The sequence below is a fragment of the Cricetulus griseus genome, chromosome 3, assembly GCF_003668045.3.
Source record: "Cricetulus griseus strain 17A/GY chromosome 3, alternate assembly CriGri-PICRH-1.0, whole genome shotgun sequence".
Lineage (NCBI taxonomy): Eukaryota > Metazoa > Chordata > Mammalia > Rodentia > Cricetidae > Cricetulus > Cricetulus griseus.
Genome location: NC_048596.1, coordinates 91,263,925 through 91,286,185, shown reverse-complemented (window position 1 = coordinate 91,286,185; position 22,261 = coordinate 91,263,925). Strand labels below are relative to the sequence as shown.

The window sequence follows — 22,261 nt, the reverse complement described above, 5'->3', positions numbered from 1 at the left end:
TGAAGAAATAAAAAACCTCCGAAAGTTGATTAACAATGGAGTTACACATTTACACATTAATTTATTCAGATATTTGTTGAGCAACTATAGACACTTCTAGAATCGAGACAAGGTTTCTGCTCTCGAAGGGTGAGTCAGTGAACAAGAAAATGGCTACTTCCCTAATAATGAGATTGATGACTACCTTATATGCCATCCAAGAGTCTTCATCCAATAGAGGATGGAAGCAGAAGCAGATACCCACAGCTAAACACTGAGCTGAACTCCTAGAATCCAGTTGCAGAGAGGAAAGAGTGATAAGCAAAGAGGTCAAGACCAGGCTGGAGAAACACTCAGAAACAGCTGACCTGAACAAGGGGGAGCTCATGGACCCCAGACTGATAGCTGGGAAACCAACACAGGACTGATCCAGACCCCCTGAATGTGGGTGTCAGTTTGGAGGTCTGGACAATCTATGGGGACTCTGGTAGTGGATCAGTATTTATCCTTAGTATACAAATGGACTTTGGGAGCCCACTCCACACAGAGGGATACTCTCTCAGCCTAGACACATGGGGAAGGGCCTAGGCCCTGCTCCAAATGCTATGACAGACTTTGAAGATCCCCATGGAAGGCCTCACCCTCCCTGCGGAGCAGAAAGGGGATGGGATAGGGAGTTGGTGGGGGTCAGGGGGGAGGGGAGGAAGAGGGAACTGAGATTAACATGTAAAACAAGCTAGTTTCAATTTAATTTTTTAAAAAAGGAAAAAAAGAGATAATGGCTAAAGGAAATGGATAACCATGCACTATAGTGAGTGCTAAGGCAACAGGAAAAGTGGATGGTGAGAGAACGCTCAACCCCTGGGACCCACATGAGAGGAGGATAGAGCCAATGCCTTTAAGTTGTTTCTGATCTTCACACGTCATGACATTTGCACATGTATGAGTGCACACACACAATAAAAGTGTGATAATTTTAAAGGTTTGGAAAGGTAGTAAGTATATAGAGCAAAGAAAACCATTGTAATCATTTGAATGAGCAGTGTTCACCCATAGCATATGTATTTGAACACTTGGCCCTCAATTGATGGTGACCAAGTGGTGCTGTTTGGGGGAGGTTTTGGACCCTTCAAGAGGTGAAGCCTTGCTGGAGGAAGTGTATCACTGGGGACAGGCTTTTAGAGTTCATAACCTTCCAGTTCCGGTTGCTTGTTCTGATTTCTCTGTGTGGTTGAAGATTAATTTCTCAGCTTTCTGCTGCCACCCTCACTGCTTGCTGCCATGCCTCCTCCTCCACGATGGACTCTCAATCCTCTGGGGCTATAAGCCAAATAAACTCTCCTTCAAGTTGATATTGGTCATGGCATTTATCACAACAACAAAAAGCAACCAATCCTGAGGCTGGGGAGATGGCTCAGCGGTTAAGAGCAGTTGCTGGTCTTGCAGAGGACTAGGGTTTGGTTCCCACATGATGACCCACAACCTTCCACAACTCCAGTTCCAAGGGATATGACGCCCTTGGAGAGTCCCAGGCATGCACATAGTGCACACACATGCATGCAGGAAAAAGACATACATATAAAATAAAACATAAAAACTATTTTTTTTGGTTTTTTGAGACAGGGTTTCTCTGTGTAGCTTTGGAGCTTATCCTGGCACTCGCTCTGTAGACCAGGCTGGTCTCGAACTCACAGAGATCCGCCTGCCTCTGCCTCCCGAGTGCTGGGATTAAAGGTGTGCGCCACCAATGCCCAGCCATAAAAACTATTTTAAGAAATTAATAGAACAGCCCACATGATACAAAGGAGGAAGGAGGAATGGTGGTACTCAGGAGCCACTGACCAGGGTGATTCAGAAGCCCAGCAAGATCTGTTTTGAAAGCTCTTAGTGTGTGGCCAGAATTCTTCATTATTGGGAGTCCCTGGTCCCTAAGAATAACTCCTCTGTTCACTGGTCACTTGGCCCTTGGTTCTGTCTTCTAAGAGGCTCTTCCTTTCTCAGTGTCTGAACTAATAATGAGGGTGAGGGAATGAGTGCTTTGGGGGAAGGGCCATTTTCTAAGTCCTTTGTCGTCAAGAGCCACTTGAAGTCTGGAACAGTTACTGCTCTGTTAGTCTAGGGTCGACTCTGGAAGCAAAACTCTCTTCAAAACAAAAACTCGCCCATCTTCTGCCTTCTACCCAAGCAGCATCCACGACAAAAACTATGACACACCTCTTTTCTTTTCCTCTTTCTAGTCCTCAGGCTTTGTTGGAAAACCCATGCCCATCTATGCTCCTACGTTTTCCCTGAAGTTCTTTAATCCACCCAGTGCTTCAGCAAAGGATAGTATATCCACACATATCTCAAGGCTGAATTTTAACAGACCTTCACTATTCAAAGGCTTCCTCAATTTTATCTTTCAGTCTTCGGGGTCAAACCCTACTCTATGTTCTCTCAGTCCTGTTTAAAAGCAGAAACAGATAAATCGAATATTGGGTAATATAGTTTAGTGAAGTTCTATTGTCCCACTTCTCTCCCAGTCTTCAAATTCATTAAATATATAACCTGCTTTTCAAGTTAGCACAGACCATAGTTTTAACAGATGTTTCTCCACTACATAACATTAGCCAGTCTTCCTAGTCACCAATATTAATTTGCTATACACCAAAGCCAATACCTTGGATCTTAGGGTTTTGTTATTGGTTTCCCCTACCCCCAAAGAAAGTCAAATTGCTGGTGCTGTAGGTAAGTTTATGCTATACTTACGGATACTCCCTCCATTCTTACAGACTTAACAGAAGTCCTCACTATGCAAAATCTGCTAGAGATATTATAGCCAATATTCCAAAGCGTATAGTTTCCATATACCAGCACAGCATAGCCGACTGCTCAAATTTTAGGCACCATTCATTATATCAATATGCACTTTCACACATGATCTCAGCTGCAAAGTGAAAGCAAATGAAAACTCAGAAATCAAATATTTCATCCTGTAAATGATCTACCTTGCTTCCACGTGTATTTCTGGGGCTAAATAAAGTCTCATAAACGCATCTAAAATAAAGGCTATAAAGCAGTGCAAACCCAGGCTTTTGGAAGAGGAGGAAATGCTAGAATGTTGAAAAGTCCATTTCTACACCTCTGCTGTATGTCAGAGCTTTGTTGTTGTTGTTGTTGACTTTTGTGGTCTATGATTTCAATACTGTGTCTGTTTCTTATGTTTTAGTCAGTGTGTTGCATTCTACATCTTAGAACTTGCACCCCTCTGGAAGGTTCTCAGACATGCTCTTCAGTGTTCCTCTTCTCACTTCTCCAGAAATGTGCTAAAAGACCATTGTTCAACCCTCTGCATTGCTTCACTCCTCATTCTGTGTATTCTGTGTCTCAGTTCTCATTGGAGCACCAATCTGAGGTTTGCTATTTCTTAAGTGAGACTCTCCATGTTAACTTGTCAATTCATTTTTGGTGAGATTAAAATATGGGAAATCGTGCTGGGCCATGATGGAACACACCTTTAATCCCAGACTTGGGAGGCAGAGGCAGGTGGATCTCTTAGTTAGAGGCCAGCCTGGTCTACATAGTGAGTCTCAGGCCAGCCAAGGCTACATAGTGAGATCCTCCATAAAAAAAAAAATTAAGATGATGGTAGTGGTGATGGTGGTGGTGGTGGTGGTGGTGGTGGTGGTGGTGGTGGTGATGGTAGGCTAATAATGATGGTGGTGGTAATGATGATGATGGATACTGGCATTAATTAGCAAGAAGTCTCTGCTACAATTGGAAAGCAGCCATTAGAGACCAGTTACATGCTGTCAGTTCTTACTCCAGGATGCTCTATAACACACATAAAAAATGAAAATGTACTTAAAGCCAGTAGTAATTAGTTTTGTTTTTTTTTCATTATTTTTAAATTTCCACTAGAAACAAGAATGTTTTACATGTCAATCCCAGTTCCCTCTCCCTCCCCTCCTCCCCTGCCCACCATTAACACCCTGCCTATCCCATACCCTTTCTGCTCACCAGGGAGGGTGACACCTTCCATGGGGGGGGCGGGAACTCTTCAGAGTCTGTCATATCCTTTGGGATAGGGCCTAGGCCCTCCCCTGTGTGTCTAGGCTCAGAGAGTATCTCTCCATGTGGAATGGGCTCCCAAAGTCCATTCCTATGCTAGGGATAAGTACTGATCTACTACAAGAGGCCCCATAGATTTCCAAGGCCTCCTCACTGACACCCACATTCATGGGGTCTGGATCAGTCCCATGCTGGTTTCCTAGCTATCAGTCTGGGGACCATGAGCTCCCCCTTGTTCAGGTCAGCTGTTTCTGTGGGTTTCTCCAGCCTTGTCCTGACCCCTTTGCTCATCACTCCTCCCTCTCTGCAACTGGATTCCAGTTCAGTTCAGTGTTTAGCAGAAATTAGTTTTTATTTCAAAAATTTAAGTTTTTTTTAATTTTGTGTTTTAATTGGGAAGAAGTAATTCAATTTACCCTGGGGTTGGGTTTAATAATTTTGCTTGTTTTTTTAAGATTTTATTTATTTATTATGTATACAACATTTTGCCTCCATGCCAGAAGAGGGAACCAGATCTCATTACAGATGGTTGTGAGCCACTATGTGGTTGCTGGGAATTGAACTCAGGACCTCTGGAAGAGCAGCCAGTGATCTTAACCTCTGAGCCATCTCTCCAGCCCTTGCTTGTTTTTTCTTTCTTTCTCTCTCTCTCTCTCTCTCTCTCTCTCTCTCTCTCTCTCTCTCTCTCTCTCTCTCTCTCTGAGACAGGATCTTTCTACATAGCCCCAGTTGTCCTGGAGCTCATTATGTAGACCAGGTTGGCCTTGTACTCAAGAGATATACCTGTCTCTGTCTCCCCAGTGTTGGGATTAAAGGCACTTTTTGCCACCCCCAGCCTTAACAATTAATATTTTTAATGTAGTTGTGTAGCTTATAGACATTTAATTAGACATTTTAAAAAAAATTGAGAGAGACAGGATCTTACTGTGTATCTCTAGCTGGCCTGAAACTCACTATGAAGTTGAGGCTGGCCTTAGACTTACAGCAATCCCCTCCTGCCTGTGCTTCCTAAATGCTGGGAATACAGGCATGTGCTACCACTCTGGGCTTAATAAGGCATTTCTTTATGTTTTTCCATTTTTATTTTACATTCATGTTATGGGGGGGTGCTACATACCTGTCACAGCACACATGTGGATATCAGTGGACAACTTTGGAAGCAGTTCTTTCTGCCTTGTGAGTCCAGAGGACTGAATTCAGGACAAGGTCCTTTACTCACAGAGCCATCTCACCAGCCCTTGTCTTTCCAGTTTCATTTTATTCTTTCTCGGGACTTTTTATAGTCCCTGAAAAGCTCTCTCCTGGTTAGATACTATGCTCATTACATAAAATAATCCACAGGCCAGATGTGGAGGCAGAGGGCAAAATGCTGCAGGCCTGTATACTGGGGCAGGAACAGATAAATTTAGAAGCTTGCCATGGAACCAAGTATCTGGGAGCAAAGGCTCAGTGTCCCAGAGACCAAGAGAACACCAACCCTGCAATGAGTGAGAACAAAACATGGACAACTTGCACATCTGAGAGAGGAAGGGCTGAGAGCTCCAAGACTTACCTGGAGCATTAAAACCCATGAACATCAACTTTTTGGCTCATCTGATACCACACTCCTACCCTCCTCACCCTTGCCTGGCTGTCATGGCAAGAAGAGAGGAAGAATGAGTTAAAGGGGAGGGCTAGTGTGTCATGTGACACTGGGACATCCAAGGGTGTGGCCAGCTATCATGGGATGCATAGATCTGGAGCTCAGAAGAGTGGGTCCATGACTTATCAGACTCTCAGGATTTCTGCACCAGGGTGATTAGTTACAAGGTACAGAAGCCAGTTCTTACCAATTTAAACAGAAAGTGGATTTATTAAAAGGGGCTTTTTAGGTAGTTCACAGATCAAGAGGGTCATAGTGTTAAACTCAGAGCTCCACCAAGGCCAAGAACAATTCCTGGAATTATGCATAGAGCTAGCCTACTGAAGAAGCAATCACCACCACCAGCACCCAGTGCTTCATCTGCTGCTGCTGCCATGGAAACCCCACCTCCCCATAGCCACACCACCACCCTGGAGCTGGAGTTTCAGGAAGTTGTGAGCAGCTGGATGTGGGATCTGGGAACTGAGACTCAGTCCTATGGAAGAGCAGTATGAATGCTTAACCACTGAGCCATATTTCCAGATGCTTGGAAATAAAGCTTCTGAGGTGTTTTGTGCTCACTCGCTCCCCTTCTTCCCCACCCCTCAGAGTGTGTGTGGGCATGTATGTGTTCATGTGAGTGTGGGTGTGTGAAGACCAGACTGATCAACAGCTGGCCTTCTCCATCTCGATCCTTTTTTTTTTTTTTTTTTTTTTTTTGAGACAGAGTCTCTCAGTGAACCGGGAGCCCATCAATTCTGGAAGGCTGTCTGGTCATTATGTCCAGAAATCTTCTTGTATCCACCCCACCCACTCACAGCACTGCTGTAACACACACAGTGCAGCATGCCCAGCTGTTGCGTGGGCACTGGGATTTAAACTCGAGTCCTTGTGCTTGCGCAGCAAGACCTGTACCTAGTGAGACACCTCCCAGTCCCTCTATTTAGCTTCCTCAGTGAAGAGTAAACTGTGCCTCCCAAGATTCCTGAGGTGGGGGAGCCACCAAAATAGGAAAGGAGTTGCCTTAATTTGCTTTCTATTGCTGTGATAACACTCAGCAAAACCAACTTGTGGAGGGAAGGGATTACATGGCTTCTGGTTTCCCTTTCACAGTCTACCACTGAGAAGAGTCAGGGCAGGAACTCAAGCAGGAGAAGAGGTAGGAATCATGGAGGAACGCTGCTTAAGGAGGTTTGTTCAACCTGGCTTGCTCAGCTTGTCTTCTTATACAACCCAGGACCACTTGTCCAGTGGTGGCACTGCCCACAAGGGGCTGGGGCTTCCCCAGGTCAATCCTTAATCAAGAAAATGGCACACAGATGTGTCCATAGGACAATCTGATGGAGAAACCTGAACCTCAGTTCAGGTTCTTCTTTCCAAGTGACTCTAGTCTGTGTCATGTTGACAAAAATTAATTAGCATAGGGTTTGAGTTCAGCCCAAATGAATAAGGCTCTTTACATTCACCACAAACTATCCCCACCGCACTGCTACTGCTAGCAACTTAATGCACCGTGAGCAGAGAAGATGGTGAGGTACATCACTATGTCAGTAAGCTTCATTTTGTTCCTGTTGACACATTTATTCAGTTTGGAGAGTTGCTTGATTTTGGAAGTGTTATTAGGTTTAGTGTTTGTTTTGAGACAAGGTCTCACTATGTAGCCCAAGATGGCCTAGAAAGGTCAATCCTCCTGCCGCAACTTCCCCGGTGCTGGAATTATAGGTGTGCCACACCACACCAGAGACAACAAGTTTCTTGTAGTGTTTTTGCCTGGCAATGAGAAAGGGGTTCTCATGAATAAGTTTTCCCTCACTCTACCTCAGGCCTGCTGCCTGTGTTTTGAAGAGGAGGCTCTATTGGTGCAGTGAGAGCAGCCGTATTCTCCCCCTTCTTAGCCCATGCTCTTACTGATGGTGGAATCCAGGATCCAAAAGGATATGAAGCAGGTTCAACGATTTCCACTAAAAACCACTCTAGGACAGAACTGCTGGTAATGGAAAGTGCTATTTTTTATTTGATTTTGAATGTGTGGGTCCATTTAAAATCAATTATGCTTCCCCTTAAATCCCTTCCTTGTGCCTCTAGCCACTTTGGATCAAATGACCGTTTCTAGGAAAGACGTAGGAGGAACGTGTCCAGACACCCGAGAAGAGTAGAGCTTGAGGTATGGGCATATGGCTCAAGAAGCAGCACCACCAATGAAGACTTTCTTCAAAGCAGTGCGGTTTGGCCTGTAGAATTTGTTGCCCTGCTTGTTTGGGACTTCCCTAGCTGTTTCCCCACCCCCAGAGTTCCTCTGTTCCTCTGTGATCTGGGCTCCAGAGTTAGAATCATAGTTGTCATCTTTAGAGCTGTGGGATCTCTGAAAGATTCCTAACTTCATAGATGAGGGAACTGTACCCCAAGTCATACCAACCATCACTGACAATGCCAAAATTGAGATTCTCAAACTCTCAAGTCAGATGTCCTTCTACAATACTTCCAAGAAAGCAGCTACCATCTGCCTCCAGCTCCAGTAACATCTGAAGTAAGCAGATGGGGGGTGATCAACACAGAAGAGAAAAACCTATGGGAGGGGTCTAACTGAGCTAGGCTCAGCTCAGTGAGGAAGCACCCCACTCCCCTCCCTCAGAAGGCCATCGTGACAGACTCCCCCACCCTGCCAGGACTCTCTTGGCTGCAGCACAGAATCCTGCATGGAAGCATACTGTTCCATGATCCTTGGCTCCCTGCTGACTGAGGCAGGTTCCAGCTGATACAGATCATACTGGTGAGGTGTCCACCAGCGTGGGAATTCAGTTGAGTCAGATGGCAGATTGCAAGCTACCAAATCCAGCCCTCACTTAGGCTGACTGAGATGGGGGCTCTTAACAAATCACCCATGTCTCTATGTTCTCCTGGGAGCAAGCGAGGGAAGGGCTCACAGATGCACAACTCTTTGTAGGTGCTTATGAACAAGCTCCACAGAGGAGAAGCAAACCCAGGAAGAAGGGATTGAAAAACAGAGAGCAGGAATGGGGATCAACTATGATTCTTCTTGCTCACCCAGACCCTGGAGAGAAGAAAACAATGACAGCCAGGCACATCCCTCTATCTAGTTTCAAACAAGGTCAGCCTTTGCAGCCGAGATAAAGATAATGTAGCAACCTGGAATATCCTAAAAGATGAGTAAAGAGTATGCTGCATGAAGGGAATGGTGGGTGAAGTGAGGTGCTGGGCAGAGTTTGAGACAGTTGAGAAATGAAACACATTCAGCTCATTTGGCAACCGGATAGTCACTGGTGCCAAATGAAATTCTATAGAGGACTGAAGATGAAGAATCAATATATATATATATATATATAATATATATATATTCTTTTTGTTGTTTGATTTTCAAGACAGGGTTTCTCTGTGTAGCTTTGGGGCCTGTCCTGGAACTAGCTCTTGTAGACCAGGCTGGCCTTGAACTCCCAGAGATCCTCCCGTCTCTACCTCCCAAGTGCTGGGATTAAAGATGTGTGCCACCATGCCCAGCCAAATAGTCTATTTTAAAAGAAAAATGATGGACAGTGAAAAAGGTCTATGATGCAGGTGTGACATTTTTGTTTTAATCTTGTGACAACTTTGGTAGGCTGTGTAGAGGTAAGCAATGGAGAACGACTGCAGAGTCCAGGAAGGGAAAAACAAAGCCTTGGGGGACTTATCAGGGCTCAGGAAATACAGAACTGGAAGTACAGGGAAGGAAATGAGGCAGGGTACACACACTGGTCAATAGGAAGAAGAGCAGGGGGCAGGAAGCCCTTGCCTTAGGCTCTCTCTTCAATGAAGCAGACAGTAAGCTCAGTCATTAGCTAATAGCAAAGATGAAGAATGTATATCAGAAAGGAGAGTAATACCAAGTTCAAGAATTCCCAATCAATACTGAGGCTGTGGCTCTGAGTCTGGTGTGCTTAGAAGCCAAAAAGGAACAGAAAGCAGGATGATGTGGAAAATGGAGAAAGTAGAAGTTAGGGAGGTTAGCAAAGTGCAAGATGCTAATCTGAACTTATGTGATGGGCCCTGGGTTCATGCTGGGAAGAGAAGGAAATCCTGGAGAAGGGTGAAAGACTGGGAGAAGGGAGATGGATACAGCCATAGAAATGGACAAAAGGAGGAGGGAATATGCACAGCAGTGAGTGGGGCTGGAGAAGAGGAGGCACGGAGCAAGGACTCAGCTCATAAGTTTAACAGTGACCAATGTGGTAAAAGCAGGGCATGGAACAGAGACCAGCTACAAAGAGGGGCCTAGATATTAAGAGGCATACAAAGACTGACAAAACTAGGGATAGGAAGCCAACATTCACTGTGTTTCCAACAATGTCACACATGGAGAAATGTCCAAGGAAGGCCTGGTGGCTGCCATTCAGCAAGGTTCCTACAGCAGGCATGTACCTGTTGCTAGAATTCAGGTGGATCAACCTACCCCATATTCTGTGAAAGAATGCTTCTAAAGTCCATACTGTATCAGTTTTTGCATTAAAATCCCCTTATGTCCACTGAAGTCATCCTACTATCACATTTCCCAGCACTTTCTCAGCACAGCCCAAAAGAAGTTTCTTGTCTTCTAGGGCTGCACACTGCAGCAAAACAACCAGAACTCATTGCATTTCCATTGCATGACTTTGTCCAGTATCAATGAGCTTAACTGACTTTATGACTGGGCCGTATGTGAATAAGTCACTGCAGGATCCAATAAAAATTTTGAAGAGCCAAAGAGCAAAACTTACTTAGTGAATAAGTATTTGGTTTTGTCTTAAATTTCTTAAACTTCCAGTTCTGTTTTTGCATGCAAAGAAAGATGACTTTAAAAACATAGTTCCAGGAAAAATCCCATGGGCTAGTCAGTGTAGGAAAGGAATGATGGCCAGGATCTCACATCCTTGAAGGAAAAGGCATCCCTCTTTCCTATCTGCCCTGCTCACATGCCCAGAGGGAGCCTCTCAACACAGAGGGGCTCTATAGCGGAAAGGGAACAGGGGACTGCCTACCAGATCTCCAAGATCTCTGGGCCCAGAAGCTGATCCTTGTACTAACTGGACACACTCAAGCTACAAGCTGTACCAAGAAAGGGGAAGCAAGGCTTTGAACCAGGCATTTCCATGTCATGGGCACAGTCTCCAGCTGGTCCAGGAAAGGCTGTTAGGTTTCAGGCTATCATAGTGTTCAGTGGCTTTCCAGGGCCAAACACCATAAAGTATGGAATATGTGCCACAAAAGGAATCAGCAGGAATTAGAAAGGCACAAACAGAAGGAACCTTACCAGACCAATCAAAGAAAAGGATGCAAAAATCAAGAGAAATAGTCAGAGCCACAGCAAAAAGCTTTGTGAACATAAGGAGCAAAGCCTGTTTTCAAAGGTTACCTGACTAGAAAAGAACTGAATATTGAGCTGCCGGAAACTAGACAGCAGGATATGGAAGCCCATCTACTGAAGAGCTTGGCAGTGCTGCTGAATGACAAGGCAGTGGGCAGGGCTTCGATGTGAAGATGCTCCCTCAATCCAATGGGAAATGGATTGAGTTCTTTTTCTTCTCTCACAGAGAAGAAGAAAAGGTCTCTGGTAAAAAGAAGATGGCTTCCCAGCTAAGGCCCTATGAATAATCACTTAATTAAATTGCACCTCTTTGCAAAAACAAAGCCACGGCCTGAGAGTCCCCTGAAATCAGCCATGCCTCAGGACCAGGTCACTGAGATGCCATCTCCACCAACAATATAATCAAAAGTCCTTCCTCAACCAAGCCTTTGCCTAGGAAGGAGCCTGTTCCTGTATGTCTCAGAGGCTTCCTTACAAACCCTGCCTACACTGTGGAGATCCATCTACGATGTGGCCTGCAGTTCTATTGCTCTTGGCTTCCAGAATGTCTTTCTGAGTATTCTGTGAGAACCATGACTCTAGAGTTACCTCAGGGTCACTAAAGGATTCCCCTCTCTGCCCATAGCCCAGGAATACCTCCGTTAGATCCTATCAGTCACCACTGCCTTTTCCAAGCTCCTACAAAAGAGGGTGACAGAGTGTTAGCTGATTCTGGGCTGTGAACAGCATGGCCATAGTTCTGATCTTTGGTTGTGTGAAAAAGAGAACTACAATCTTGGGCAGGAGAAGAGGCACAGCACACTGTATTGGCTGTGGGTTATTCTTGCCAGGAAACTCTGTACCTGCAGCAGACACCATCTCACACTTCTCCCAAGTAAAACTCAAGATACAGATGTCTGAATAGAGATGACCAAGGAAGAGCCACTGACACACATAATAGTCACTTTTGAGAAGGTAGGGTCTGAAGTGCTATTAGCCCAGAGTTAGGACACAGAGGGACAGACTCTGAAGCTGGCATCTTCTGGATGAAAATGAAATCTGGTCTCTGCACTGCCGCCTAGCTCAGGCAAGAGTGCCAAACCACACATAGCATTTCACAGTGACCACCCAAGTCCTACTCAGGAAAGGGGACATGAAAAGCAAATACCCTGAAAACCGTTAGAACCCAAATAGGCACAAATTGAGACCTAGGGCCTCGAGAAGCCTCCATTATTCTGCCAATGGCAGATACCTCTGTCCCAACAGGACGAGCAAAGGCAAACAGTGACAGTCTTTGGCTGTGCTGGGACAGGGAATCACAGGCCTTCCATCCATCCAAATCTCGCTTCCCTTCTCGTACCCGCTTCTAAGCCAGGAGTTCAGACACACACAGTGCTCCTGAGCCCAAGGCTGCTGAGAGGAGAACAAAGTCTGCTCTCCTCAAGTGAGAGAGCTCATGAGGAAGCAAGGTCCTCCCAAGCCTTGAGAGGCATGGAACCTGTATGTCCGATTACTCTGCCAATGAGGAACCTCCCTCTTCCCTGTTTTACTGAAATCTTCTTTATGGTGGATGCACTATGGCTCCCAAATAAATGCTAGATATGCAAATGATGAAGGGAGCGCTACCCACTCAACAAGACTCATCTCACAGCCACACTCTGAAGAGGATAAGCTGAAGGATGGGGAGGGATGGTCGAGAGGGTGGGACTTCAGTCACCAGAGCGCCCCAGTCTCCTTCCAGTTCTCACACCTGCGAAATGCTGTTGGCCAGGCGAAACGACATTCTCTTTGTCTTTTCATTCTCCTGAGATAAAAGAAATTGGAATATTCAAATTTGGATTTATTAAACTGAAGGGGACCAGGGTCAGGACTGGGGTTCCCCAGTGCTGATGTATTCTACCCTGGAGATGCATCGGCAGAACTCACCAAGGGCCCTATATACGATGCACCAAGTGCCATAAATACCAGGGGTTTCTGGCCAGACCTTGGCACACAGGACACCAGCAGCACATTTTAGTGGGCTTTAACAGAATGGCTGCCGGTAGTGACACCTGCCTGTAATCCTAGCACTTGGGAAGAGGAAGTAGGAGGATTGTCACAAGTGTAAGGCCAGCCTGGTCTCTACAGTTTGTTCCAATCCAGCCTTGACTACATAGTAAGATCCTATGGCAAAAAAGAAACATGGAAAGAGGGTTTGAAGGAAGAAAGAGGGAAGGAAAAGGGCAAGGGGGAGGGACACAAGAATGGAGGAAAGCAGGGAAGGAGAGTGATCTTTCAGGTCTGCACAGATGAAAGAATCAGAAGGTCCTGAAAGTCTCTCTGTTGCAAGCAAGCCCTCTGCTTCCTTCTTAGAGCCAGGAGTTAAAAGGGTCCCTTCTTTTCTCCCTCTAGCCCAGGCAGGAATCAAGCACTGATGTCAGGTAGCTCACTTTCTATGGGCATCACAGTCTTAGTGTAGTATAACCAGTACTGAGCTGAGGGTCAGAACACCTCTCTTCACCCTAGAGGTCCCTGGGCAGGAACATGGGCCCCTCTACATTCCAGGCTTCACTGATAACTAGAGTTGGTGATCTTCATATCACCCTACCTTTCTCAAATGCTAAGGGGTTGAGAGTGATGGTTCATCAACACAACTCCATCTTGTGCTCTTCACATGATGCTCAGGTGCCCCCTTGCCAGTGCCACCACCCACCCACCCTGCCCACTGGATGGCAGCAGCTCTTTACCATATGTCGCCGCCGCCTCTTGGGCTGGATGCCTTCCTGCATGTAGGGAGGCCACGGGAAGCCCTGAGGGGTGGTACAGCCACTCTCTCCAGATAAGTCCTCGGAGTCTGAATCGTCTTGCTGGGGCTGGGCAAAGCTTTTGTCTGGGTAGATCTCCTTTAGCCAGCCCTCAAAGAATACTTCCAGACAGCGACCAGCCTCTGCAACCTCCGAGTCAGGCTGGCAAGGGGAGACAGTAGTGGTCCAACCTGTTTCTACCAGGTCATCTCCTCTATGCCCCTCCATCAGAAGGGATACAGGGAGCACAAGCCTGACTGGCCCATCTTGGAATCTCATCCTGAGAGACCTGGAGCTTGGTATATTCTCCTAGGACTCAAAACAATCCATTTGGTAGCAGCTCATAAAGTACAAGTAATCGTAGCAGATACCCACAGTTGGCCAGTTACTAGTACCTCCCCCATCCTTCTGAGTCCATGCTTAGGGCCCACATTTGGGAGAGGGCTTTTAAACCATAGCAAACCCCAGGACTCTGCTCCCAGACTCATCTGCCCCCAGCCATGACAGTCTTAGGGTCACTGTGAAATAATGAAAACAAACCCAACATACATAATTGAACTTAGCACAGTTCCAGAACATGAGGCGCACATCTGACACCACTTCCTCTGGAGTGGTGTAGTGAGCTGGGTCCTTCTTTTGCAACTTCTTCCGGATAATCGATAGGTCCATGGGCCTCTTGATAATCTGGTAATAATGTCTGGCCTTGAGGAAGGTGGAGGAGATGGAAAAAAAAAATTAGTGCAGGAATAGCTAAGAAACGAGGAGCTGGAGAATGAGTTAGAATGTAAGTGAAAGAGTAGACAAGAGGAGGAATAAAAGTATGGGAAGAGGGAGAAGAGGTGTCACTTGCTAAGTCAGGTCTGATGCAGTAGCAGCTATGAGGGAGAGAAAGAATCAGGAGTGGCTGTGACCCCTAGGGGGTCTCCTGAGCAGAAAGGAGAGGAGAGCAGCAGGCAGAAGCATGGGGCCTCCTTACCAGGGGGCTGACTGGTTCGTGAAAGGGCAGGCTGAGGTTGTTGCAGCACAGGGACAGGATCAGCTTCTCACACTTCTGCAGAAATCACAAGAGGCAAGTGACACACTGCTCTGGCTCCACCTCAGATGAGAACTAAACATGGTAACCCTGGTAACTGTCTGGCTCTAACCTCAAGGGTGTCAGCCACCTTAAGAAGGCAGCTTGGGCTCCCAGGCCAGAAAAAAATACTTCTGGACAAGGGACAATCACATAAATTTCCACAGGGCAAGTCATCAGGCATGGCTCATGCCTCCCTCCCCCCGCAACCTCCCCACTCCCTGAAGCTCGTGTATTGAAGGCTTGGTCCCAAGGGCAGGATCTTTAGAGGGTGACTTAACCATGAAGGCACAGGGATCCATCCACTCTGGACTGAGGAGAGCAGGTGAGACTTTTAAGGGGTGGCGGCTAGTGGGAGGAAGTGGTCACCCACATCCTTGCATGTATATTTTGTCCCTGGGGCCCCCTTCTCTCTTTCTGCTTTCTGACAGCCATGAGGCAAGCTCCGCCCTCCCACATGCTCCCCATTCTACTGTCTCTGCCTCACCAGAGACCCAGGGACAATGAAGCTCAGTGACCATGGAATGATACCCTCAGTCAAAATAACCTGTTCTGCTGTAAGTGGATTTTCTCAGGTATTTTGTCACAGAAATGTCACAGCTGCCTAACAAAGCCCACACTCCCAAAAGGCTTGCATCCCCCTTGAAAAACCCTAGCTTCTGTAGGTACAATGGGGCTGCCTCACATAGAAAACTCTTTTCCAAAAACCCTTCCCTACCTTCTGGTCATACATGCTCAGGCCAGGAGGTGCCCGAACTCCCGGCTGACTATAGCGAGCATTCTCACAATCGTACTCCATCTCAGGCTGCATCAGGCTGCGGCACAGGGTGCACACCCACTCTCCCCTGTACAGCAGGTAACACCATATTAGACTCCACGTCCTCCCCCAACCCTCTGCCCAAGACAGGCATAGAAAATGGGGGGGGGGTTGTTGAAGTAAGAAACTGTGTCCCCAGCCCTGTCTCAATGAAAGGAATGGCGTGCTAGCCACAGGCTTGAAAGAAGTAAAATAAATGAAGATGCCATGAATTCAGAATAAAACAGGAGTTAGGGAGGAGCTAGGGCTAGGTATGGGACAAATCTGTGTGTAGAAGGCACACCATTGCAGGGCCCACCAACTATCAGAACCAGACTTGGTGTCAGCCCCGGTAAGCCCACCCCGGGAGCACTGTGGGCCTGGCCAGAATGATCTGTCCCTGAAGATAAAACCCTGTTAGCCAGGGGATGGCATGACTCACCCTGGGAAGCTGAGCAAGGCTGGCACATGGCAGGAAAGGTGATACACTTTGGGGCAGCGGTCACAGCACAGCAGCTCTCCACCATTGAGGCAGACAGCACAGAAGTCCTCATTCTCTATGGGGGCTGGGGTGTACTTTTTGTTTCCAAGACTTCGGGGGATGAGTCTGTGTTCTTCAGAAGATGCACTGTCCACATCTAGTGGCCGCTGCCCAGCCAGAGATGTGACAGTGACCTTTCTTCCCCCTAGCCCTGGGCCTTGGGTGGCATCAGACAGGCTGTTCTGGCTGACCTTGGGGAAGAAGTGAGTCTGAGCAGCTGGAGCACAGTATTGACAAATGGTTGGCAGGGGTGTGGTGGGGCGGGGGAGAGACTGGCAGAGACTGAACACTTACTGTGAGGATCTCTTACTCCTGGACCACAAGCCAGACAAGTCTTAGCTCAACCCTGCTGTATCTCCCAGATGCCATGCAGCAGAGGACAAGGCTAGCTACAATCCCACTGAGGTTCACAAAAGTCCCTAAAGCAAGTATTCTAGCAGCAGCAAAGAAAAACAAGAGGCTCCTAGCCTGAACCAAGCAGAGTCAAATGGTACCTTAATGGACATGCTAGAGGACTCGGTGCCACACTCTATCACCAGCAGGACGCTCCCATCCTGGCTGTTCTTCTGGGGCTTCAGCTTAAACACAGGCATCTCTCCTGATGAGGCAGCACAGATCTTGAGCCGCTCCAGTCGCACGTAGGGAATCCTGGGATCACTACTGATGGCTCTGTGGTAAGAGAGACACTCTGAGTCACCTCATGAGCCCCAGATAGCCTCAATCTCTAAGTTAGGCTCATTCATGACCCCCCAAATGAACAGCCTCATCGGTTGACCCTCCATAGGTTATATTCTGCCTCCTACCAAGTTTAACCCAGTCAACCCTGTCAAACACTGGAAAGACCTTTGGTACCATCTGTAGTCAAAGGAGGGCTCCCTAAAGAGCAAGGACTGTTACACACAGATGCATACCTAACAATGCCTGGAACTCTCCCATAACTATGATAGGCACCCAACCACATGGATCCCACTTGAGGCCCAGCAGGTGGTGATGGCAGGTATAGACAAATTTCTGCTTCAAGTTCTTATACTTCCTGTGCCAACCTCTTAGGACAGAAAGTTGAGGGTAAGAAGGTCTGCCCAGAGTCACTACCTGACGCTTGAATTCTCTTTTGTATCCAGCTCCAGGGCTCCTTGTTCAAAATTCTCATATTCTAAGACAAAAGACAAATTAAATAGCTGTGACATACATTGTGGCAACAAATATCATTTATACCTTCTGCTTATTTCTGTTATCTGAGCTTTTGGTCATACATTGGCCACACAATTGTTACCAAGTGTGTTCATTCATGGTGGTGACAATCCTACTATGTGTCCCCTTCCTGAGAGAGGCTGAAAGCCATCAGCTTTTTGGCAAAGATTAGCACAGACAATACTCAGAGCCTGCTGAAGGAAAGGTAAGAGCTGGGTGAGGCCCTGATAGCCATCTTCTAAGAGCTCAGAAATAATCTGTTTCCAATACACTAGTGTCACCTCCTGTCATTCTCTGAAATCTCAGTTAGTGTGGAGATTCTTCTAGCATCACCCCTGAGAGCAAGAGCCTCTGCACAGCACAGTCAACACAGATGGGCAGGGAACAGTGCACAAACAGGAACTACCATTTATTAGCACTGTCCTATGTACTTTCTTTGGGCAAAACTGGCTCTAGAATTTTGATTTAATTGCATAAAATATATGGTAATATTACTTATGTAATAAGGACCAATATTTTTTCAGTTGGTCTGTCAATATAAAGAGAAAACTAGTCCATTTGTTGGTATTGTTGTTCTTGTATGTATTAAGTACCTACAAAATAGACTGATCCATTTCAAAATAAGCAATAATATCACACATGAAAAAACCCTAAGTGGTCAGTATTTGACCCTAATTTCTTGACTAAGCCTTATCAGATGAAACAAACCACTGATCAACACTGAAACAAACGACCTTAAGGGATTGGTGGGCTGGAGAGACAGCTCAGTGGGTATAGGTGCTTGCTGACAAGTCTGACATCCTGAATTCCATCCACAGGACACAAGTGGTAGAATGAGAAAAGGCAGCTCCCTAAGAAGAAACTCAGAGCCTGTCTCCAGTGGTCTAAATTCCCTTCATTATATGGCACTGCACAAATCCACATGACTGCTGAGTACATGGAAAATTCTTGCTGCTACAGAGTAAATGGCTGAGTGATTTCTCTGTAGTTGTTTGTCCCCTATTCTATGCAGTAGTTTTGTGAGTCCCATTTACTGAGGCAAATGGCAGATATCCATTTCACAACAAACAGAATTGATGTCCTAACTAGAACCATCAGACACACCTTTTCACTCACAACATTTTGCCAAGGCTAGCTCTTTTGGAGTGATTTCTTCTAGTGTGCCTACATACAAAGCCAGACTGCCCAGGATGAGTTCCATGGGGGAAGATTAGAAGTGGGCCACACTGATTGGTGCTGCCATGGTTAGGGAAGCAGAAGCATGTACATCACTTCCAAAGGACAGAAGCAAATCCAGCCTTATAAGTAGCATCCTCCAGACCAAGCCCAAGCACCTAGAGGTGCTGAGAGGCCTGCTCAAGTCTGTGGCCAACAGGAAAGGCAGCCACTTACTCACGTCTTACCTTTTGGGTCCTGGTACTGTTGTAGAGCAGTAGATGTGTTGATCACTGGCACGAGAAAAGGTTTTTTCACAGAGAGGTTAATTGGTTCCTCCAGTTCTGAGGGAATAACCAAATCCTTAGGAACATCCAGACTGGAGGCTGTGGAGACTTGTCCTATTGAGTCTGTGAAGCTAGAGCAATCCTCACTTTCCATCTGTTAAAGGTGAAAAGTCAACAAGAATCAAATCAGACTTTCTGGCCATCAGCAAAACTGCTAAGGTTAAGAAAAGGCTGCCAATGGCCAACCTTTTGCTTCACAATCAGCAAAAGTTGAATGCCACTTTCCCAAGACCTACCTTACATAGGGCATTCCCCAGGGAGGACTCGGCCCCATCCTTGGAGCCCACACTCTCTGCAGTTTGTCCAGAGCTAGGACTGGAAGTGGATCTAGTCTCCAAATGTATGTCAGAAACTGGAGGCATGCTCTGCAGAGGACAAGTGGCCAGACTCGGCACAGCCTGGGTGTGCCCAGACATTAGGCTGGGCCCAGCTTGTGAGTGGTTGCTTGCCAGGCTTGTAATGGCCTGGGAGCAATCACCCCTCAGGTTGGGCATGGACTGGAGTGTGCCACATACAAGATTTGGCACGGGTTGCAGGTGATTGACTGGGCTGGGCACAGCATGGTTTGAAACATGCATCAGGCTAGACACAGTTTGTGGTGGGCCACTCAGCAGGCTCGGAATTGTGTGGGTGGGACCAGCTGTCAGGCCGCTCACCCTGTGGATCTGTGGCTCTATGGTCCTCGCCAGCCTGGTGGATGACAGCTCCATCTCCAGAGTGTTGGAAAAGCCCATGATGCTCACTGAGGTGGAGTGCTGCAGAAAAGGGCAGGGTTAGAGTTGGGCTGTCAACTGGGAATGTAGGAAGAGAGAGGAGACCCATTCCACAAGAGCTCTGAGATTCCATTTGCCTGAATTTAGGGGCTGCCACTGGGAGCTAAGGCAGCTCATGAGGTCCTGTCCCAGTTCCCACCACCAAGGAAGCTACTAGTTTATGACCTGAGGTCCACACCTACCACCTGACCTGAGGTCCACACATGCCCCATGGGCTGTATCCCCCAGCCCTAGTCCTGTACTTAAGAAAAGCTTTAGTAGGGCTTTCTAATTTTATACGTTCAGTCTGGACTAATACTATCTGTGGCTTCCCTTCCTTCCCTTTAAGGGACTTCATGGGATACTTTCCTATATAAAGCTGGCCAGAAGTTATGAAAAACTTGAACTGTGATCTTCTTCCCTCCAAAGCATGCCAAGGTTCCAGGGGGTCTCATTCTGTCCAGGGGAACCCAGTTCAACTCCAGAGCTTGCAGCAAGCTTGCAACTTATACTAGCATTGAATGACGATTTCACCAAGGTGAAAGTCTTTTCTAGCCCTGGTATACCTGCCAAAGTCACTCCAAACCACAGGAAGGGAACTTGAGAGCAACTCTTAACATGGCCCTAGTGGTGCAGCCATCAGATGGGGTGAGACTGTCTCAAGCAGAAATCTAACTACTCAGGGTCCTGAGAAAAAGAGACTTAACACGTTACTGAAAAGGAGTTGAAAACATGGGTGATTTCGGTCATGGATTGTATACAGTTTTTCAGATTAAAGAAATAGATTTGATGGGGGTGAGAAGGCAGGAGACCAGTTTTAAATGTAACTTTCATGAATTTAGAACCTTGATAAGCCTGTACTTGAGAAAAAAGAAAGCTTGAATATATACCAGTTTGTCTACTTTTGGAAAGCAAAGGGAAAACACTTGAGCATGCAGCTATAAACTTTCATGATCAATGTCCCAAATCTGTCATTATTTCCCCCATGTGTGAAGTGTTCAAATTTCCTGAGGGCAGTAAACACTTCAATACATTCTCGGGTTTCAATATAAAGGTAATAAAGCTATTGCCTAGTAAAGAAAGATGACTTTCCTCTCCATGGATGTCATTCCTAGTCATTCAGCTTTGTAAGTCAAATGCTAGAGGGAGTAGCATAGGGGCACCCCTCCTTGCTTCCAAGCTAACAGCAGGCCCTGTAATTCAGATATACACATTACTTCCCTCTCTACAGACAGGGACAAAATGTAACCTACATTCCTATCTCCCTAGACAACAGGAGTGGCCTCCTCAGTGGAGACACTTGGAAATACACATCAGACCACACCGAGCCTTTTCATTAAACCCTGCAGTGTGCTCCACTGTCTTCAGGATGAATACAACAATCCTGAAGAGACTCCCAGGACCCAAGTGATGTGCCCTTATCCCTAGCAGCCACAAATAAAGGAACAAGCCTTCCCCATTCTCTGTGATTCAGGCCTTCAGACACTGTCTTGAGCCCCTGAAACATATCAGATGTCCCTGGCAGCCCTCACCCCCTCCAGAGTCTGCCTTCTCTGCACAGACCATTCTCATTGCTCCAGCCCTGTTCCACTTGCCCTTCAGAGCTCAACTCCCCACTGCCAGGGTGTGTGTGTGTGTGTGTGTGTGTGTGTGTGTGTGTGTGTGTGTATGTGTGTGTGTGTGTGTAACATATCCCCCATGGATGCTCCCAAAGCACCAGTTCTTCAACCTTGTGGCACATCCATGATACAGTGATCAGATGCTGTTTCCTGTGAAACTAAAGTCCCTTGAAACATCAACTTAGGCCTATTTTGTTCACCCACTTTATTCCTATACCCCAGAACAGTTTCCGGGTGAATATAGGACATAATGAGCTAATCAAAATTTCAAAACAATGCTGTGGGACTGTTGATTCTACAAATGCTGAGCCGAGTAAACAGCAGCTTAGTGCCACTCACAACTGACTCTGAGTTGTCCCTAAAATCATGACTGGCTTTGGAGGGCTGCAGTTTAGCAAGAATGTATTACATGCAAAGCACTTTGCTAGGGTTTTACACATACTGCCTCAGTTAACCCTCACAGTAGCCATTAGAGGTTGTTGTGAAGGTTAAAAGATAAAATCCGTGTCAACACTTAGGATGTCTGATCTGTAAACCTGGGCTGTCCACTGTAGTATTCTGTTTCAGAACCCTTCATTATAAACAAATGAGGCTGGGAAAGTCACCTTCAGGTTTTTAATGTTTCCATAAAACATGATCTTGAATGTTTTCCATTTCTTTTTTTTATTGTATATAGAAATACAATTGGTTGTGTCGATCTTGTACCCAGATTCCTTATTAGACTCACTTTGTATTAAGTACCATTTCTTTCTCTTCTTTCATGTTTTTCTGGCTTTTTACCAATGGCTGGCCCCTTCTGCATGGGTTTGCATAGCCATCCTGGTAACATCCTGATACCAAGGATCCTTTCAGTGTTCCATTCTAAGACCTGAGGGAGCTCTTCCTAGATTTGAGTCCACATCTGACCTTCGGAACCACACTCAGGCTGGGCCTGACTCCACCCGACTCCTCTTCCCTATGTCCCACCCTCCACATAAATTTCTTCATCCTTCCTGCATCTGCTCTCCCTCCCCTTTCATCCCCCTTTACCTTCACCTTTTT

General features: G+C 46.4%; 1 protein-coding gene across 1 annotated transcript in view; it reads right to left on the bottom strand.

Annotated features, from left to right (window-relative positions):
* Nucleotides 1-12,708: 12,708 nt before the first annotated feature.
* Trim66 (tripartite motif containing 66) overlaps nucleotides 12,709-22,261 on the bottom strand; it is a 32,497-nt gene continuing 22,944 nt past the window's right edge. Inside the window, exons 10-19 of the mRNA XM_035441623.1 lie at nucleotides 19,086-19,604; nucleotides 18,751-18,943; nucleotides 17,249-17,309; nucleotides 16,651-16,825; nucleotides 16,058-16,347; nucleotides 15,538-15,664; nucleotides 14,724-14,798; nucleotides 14,297-14,449; nucleotides 13,661-13,909; nucleotides 12,709-12,768 (exon numbers count right to left, since the gene is read on the bottom strand). Of these exons, the coding sequence (XP_035297514.1) occupies nucleotides 12,709-12,768; nucleotides 13,661-13,909; nucleotides 14,297-14,449; nucleotides 14,724-14,798; nucleotides 15,538-15,664; nucleotides 16,058-16,347; nucleotides 16,651-16,825; nucleotides 17,249-17,309; nucleotides 18,751-18,943; nucleotides 19,086-19,604 (1,902 nt within the window). The remainder of the gene's footprint in view (nucleotides 12,769-13,660; nucleotides 13,910-14,296; nucleotides 14,450-14,723; nucleotides 14,799-15,537; nucleotides 15,665-16,057; nucleotides 16,348-16,650; nucleotides 16,826-17,248; nucleotides 17,310-18,750; nucleotides 18,944-19,085; nucleotides 19,605-22,261) is intronic.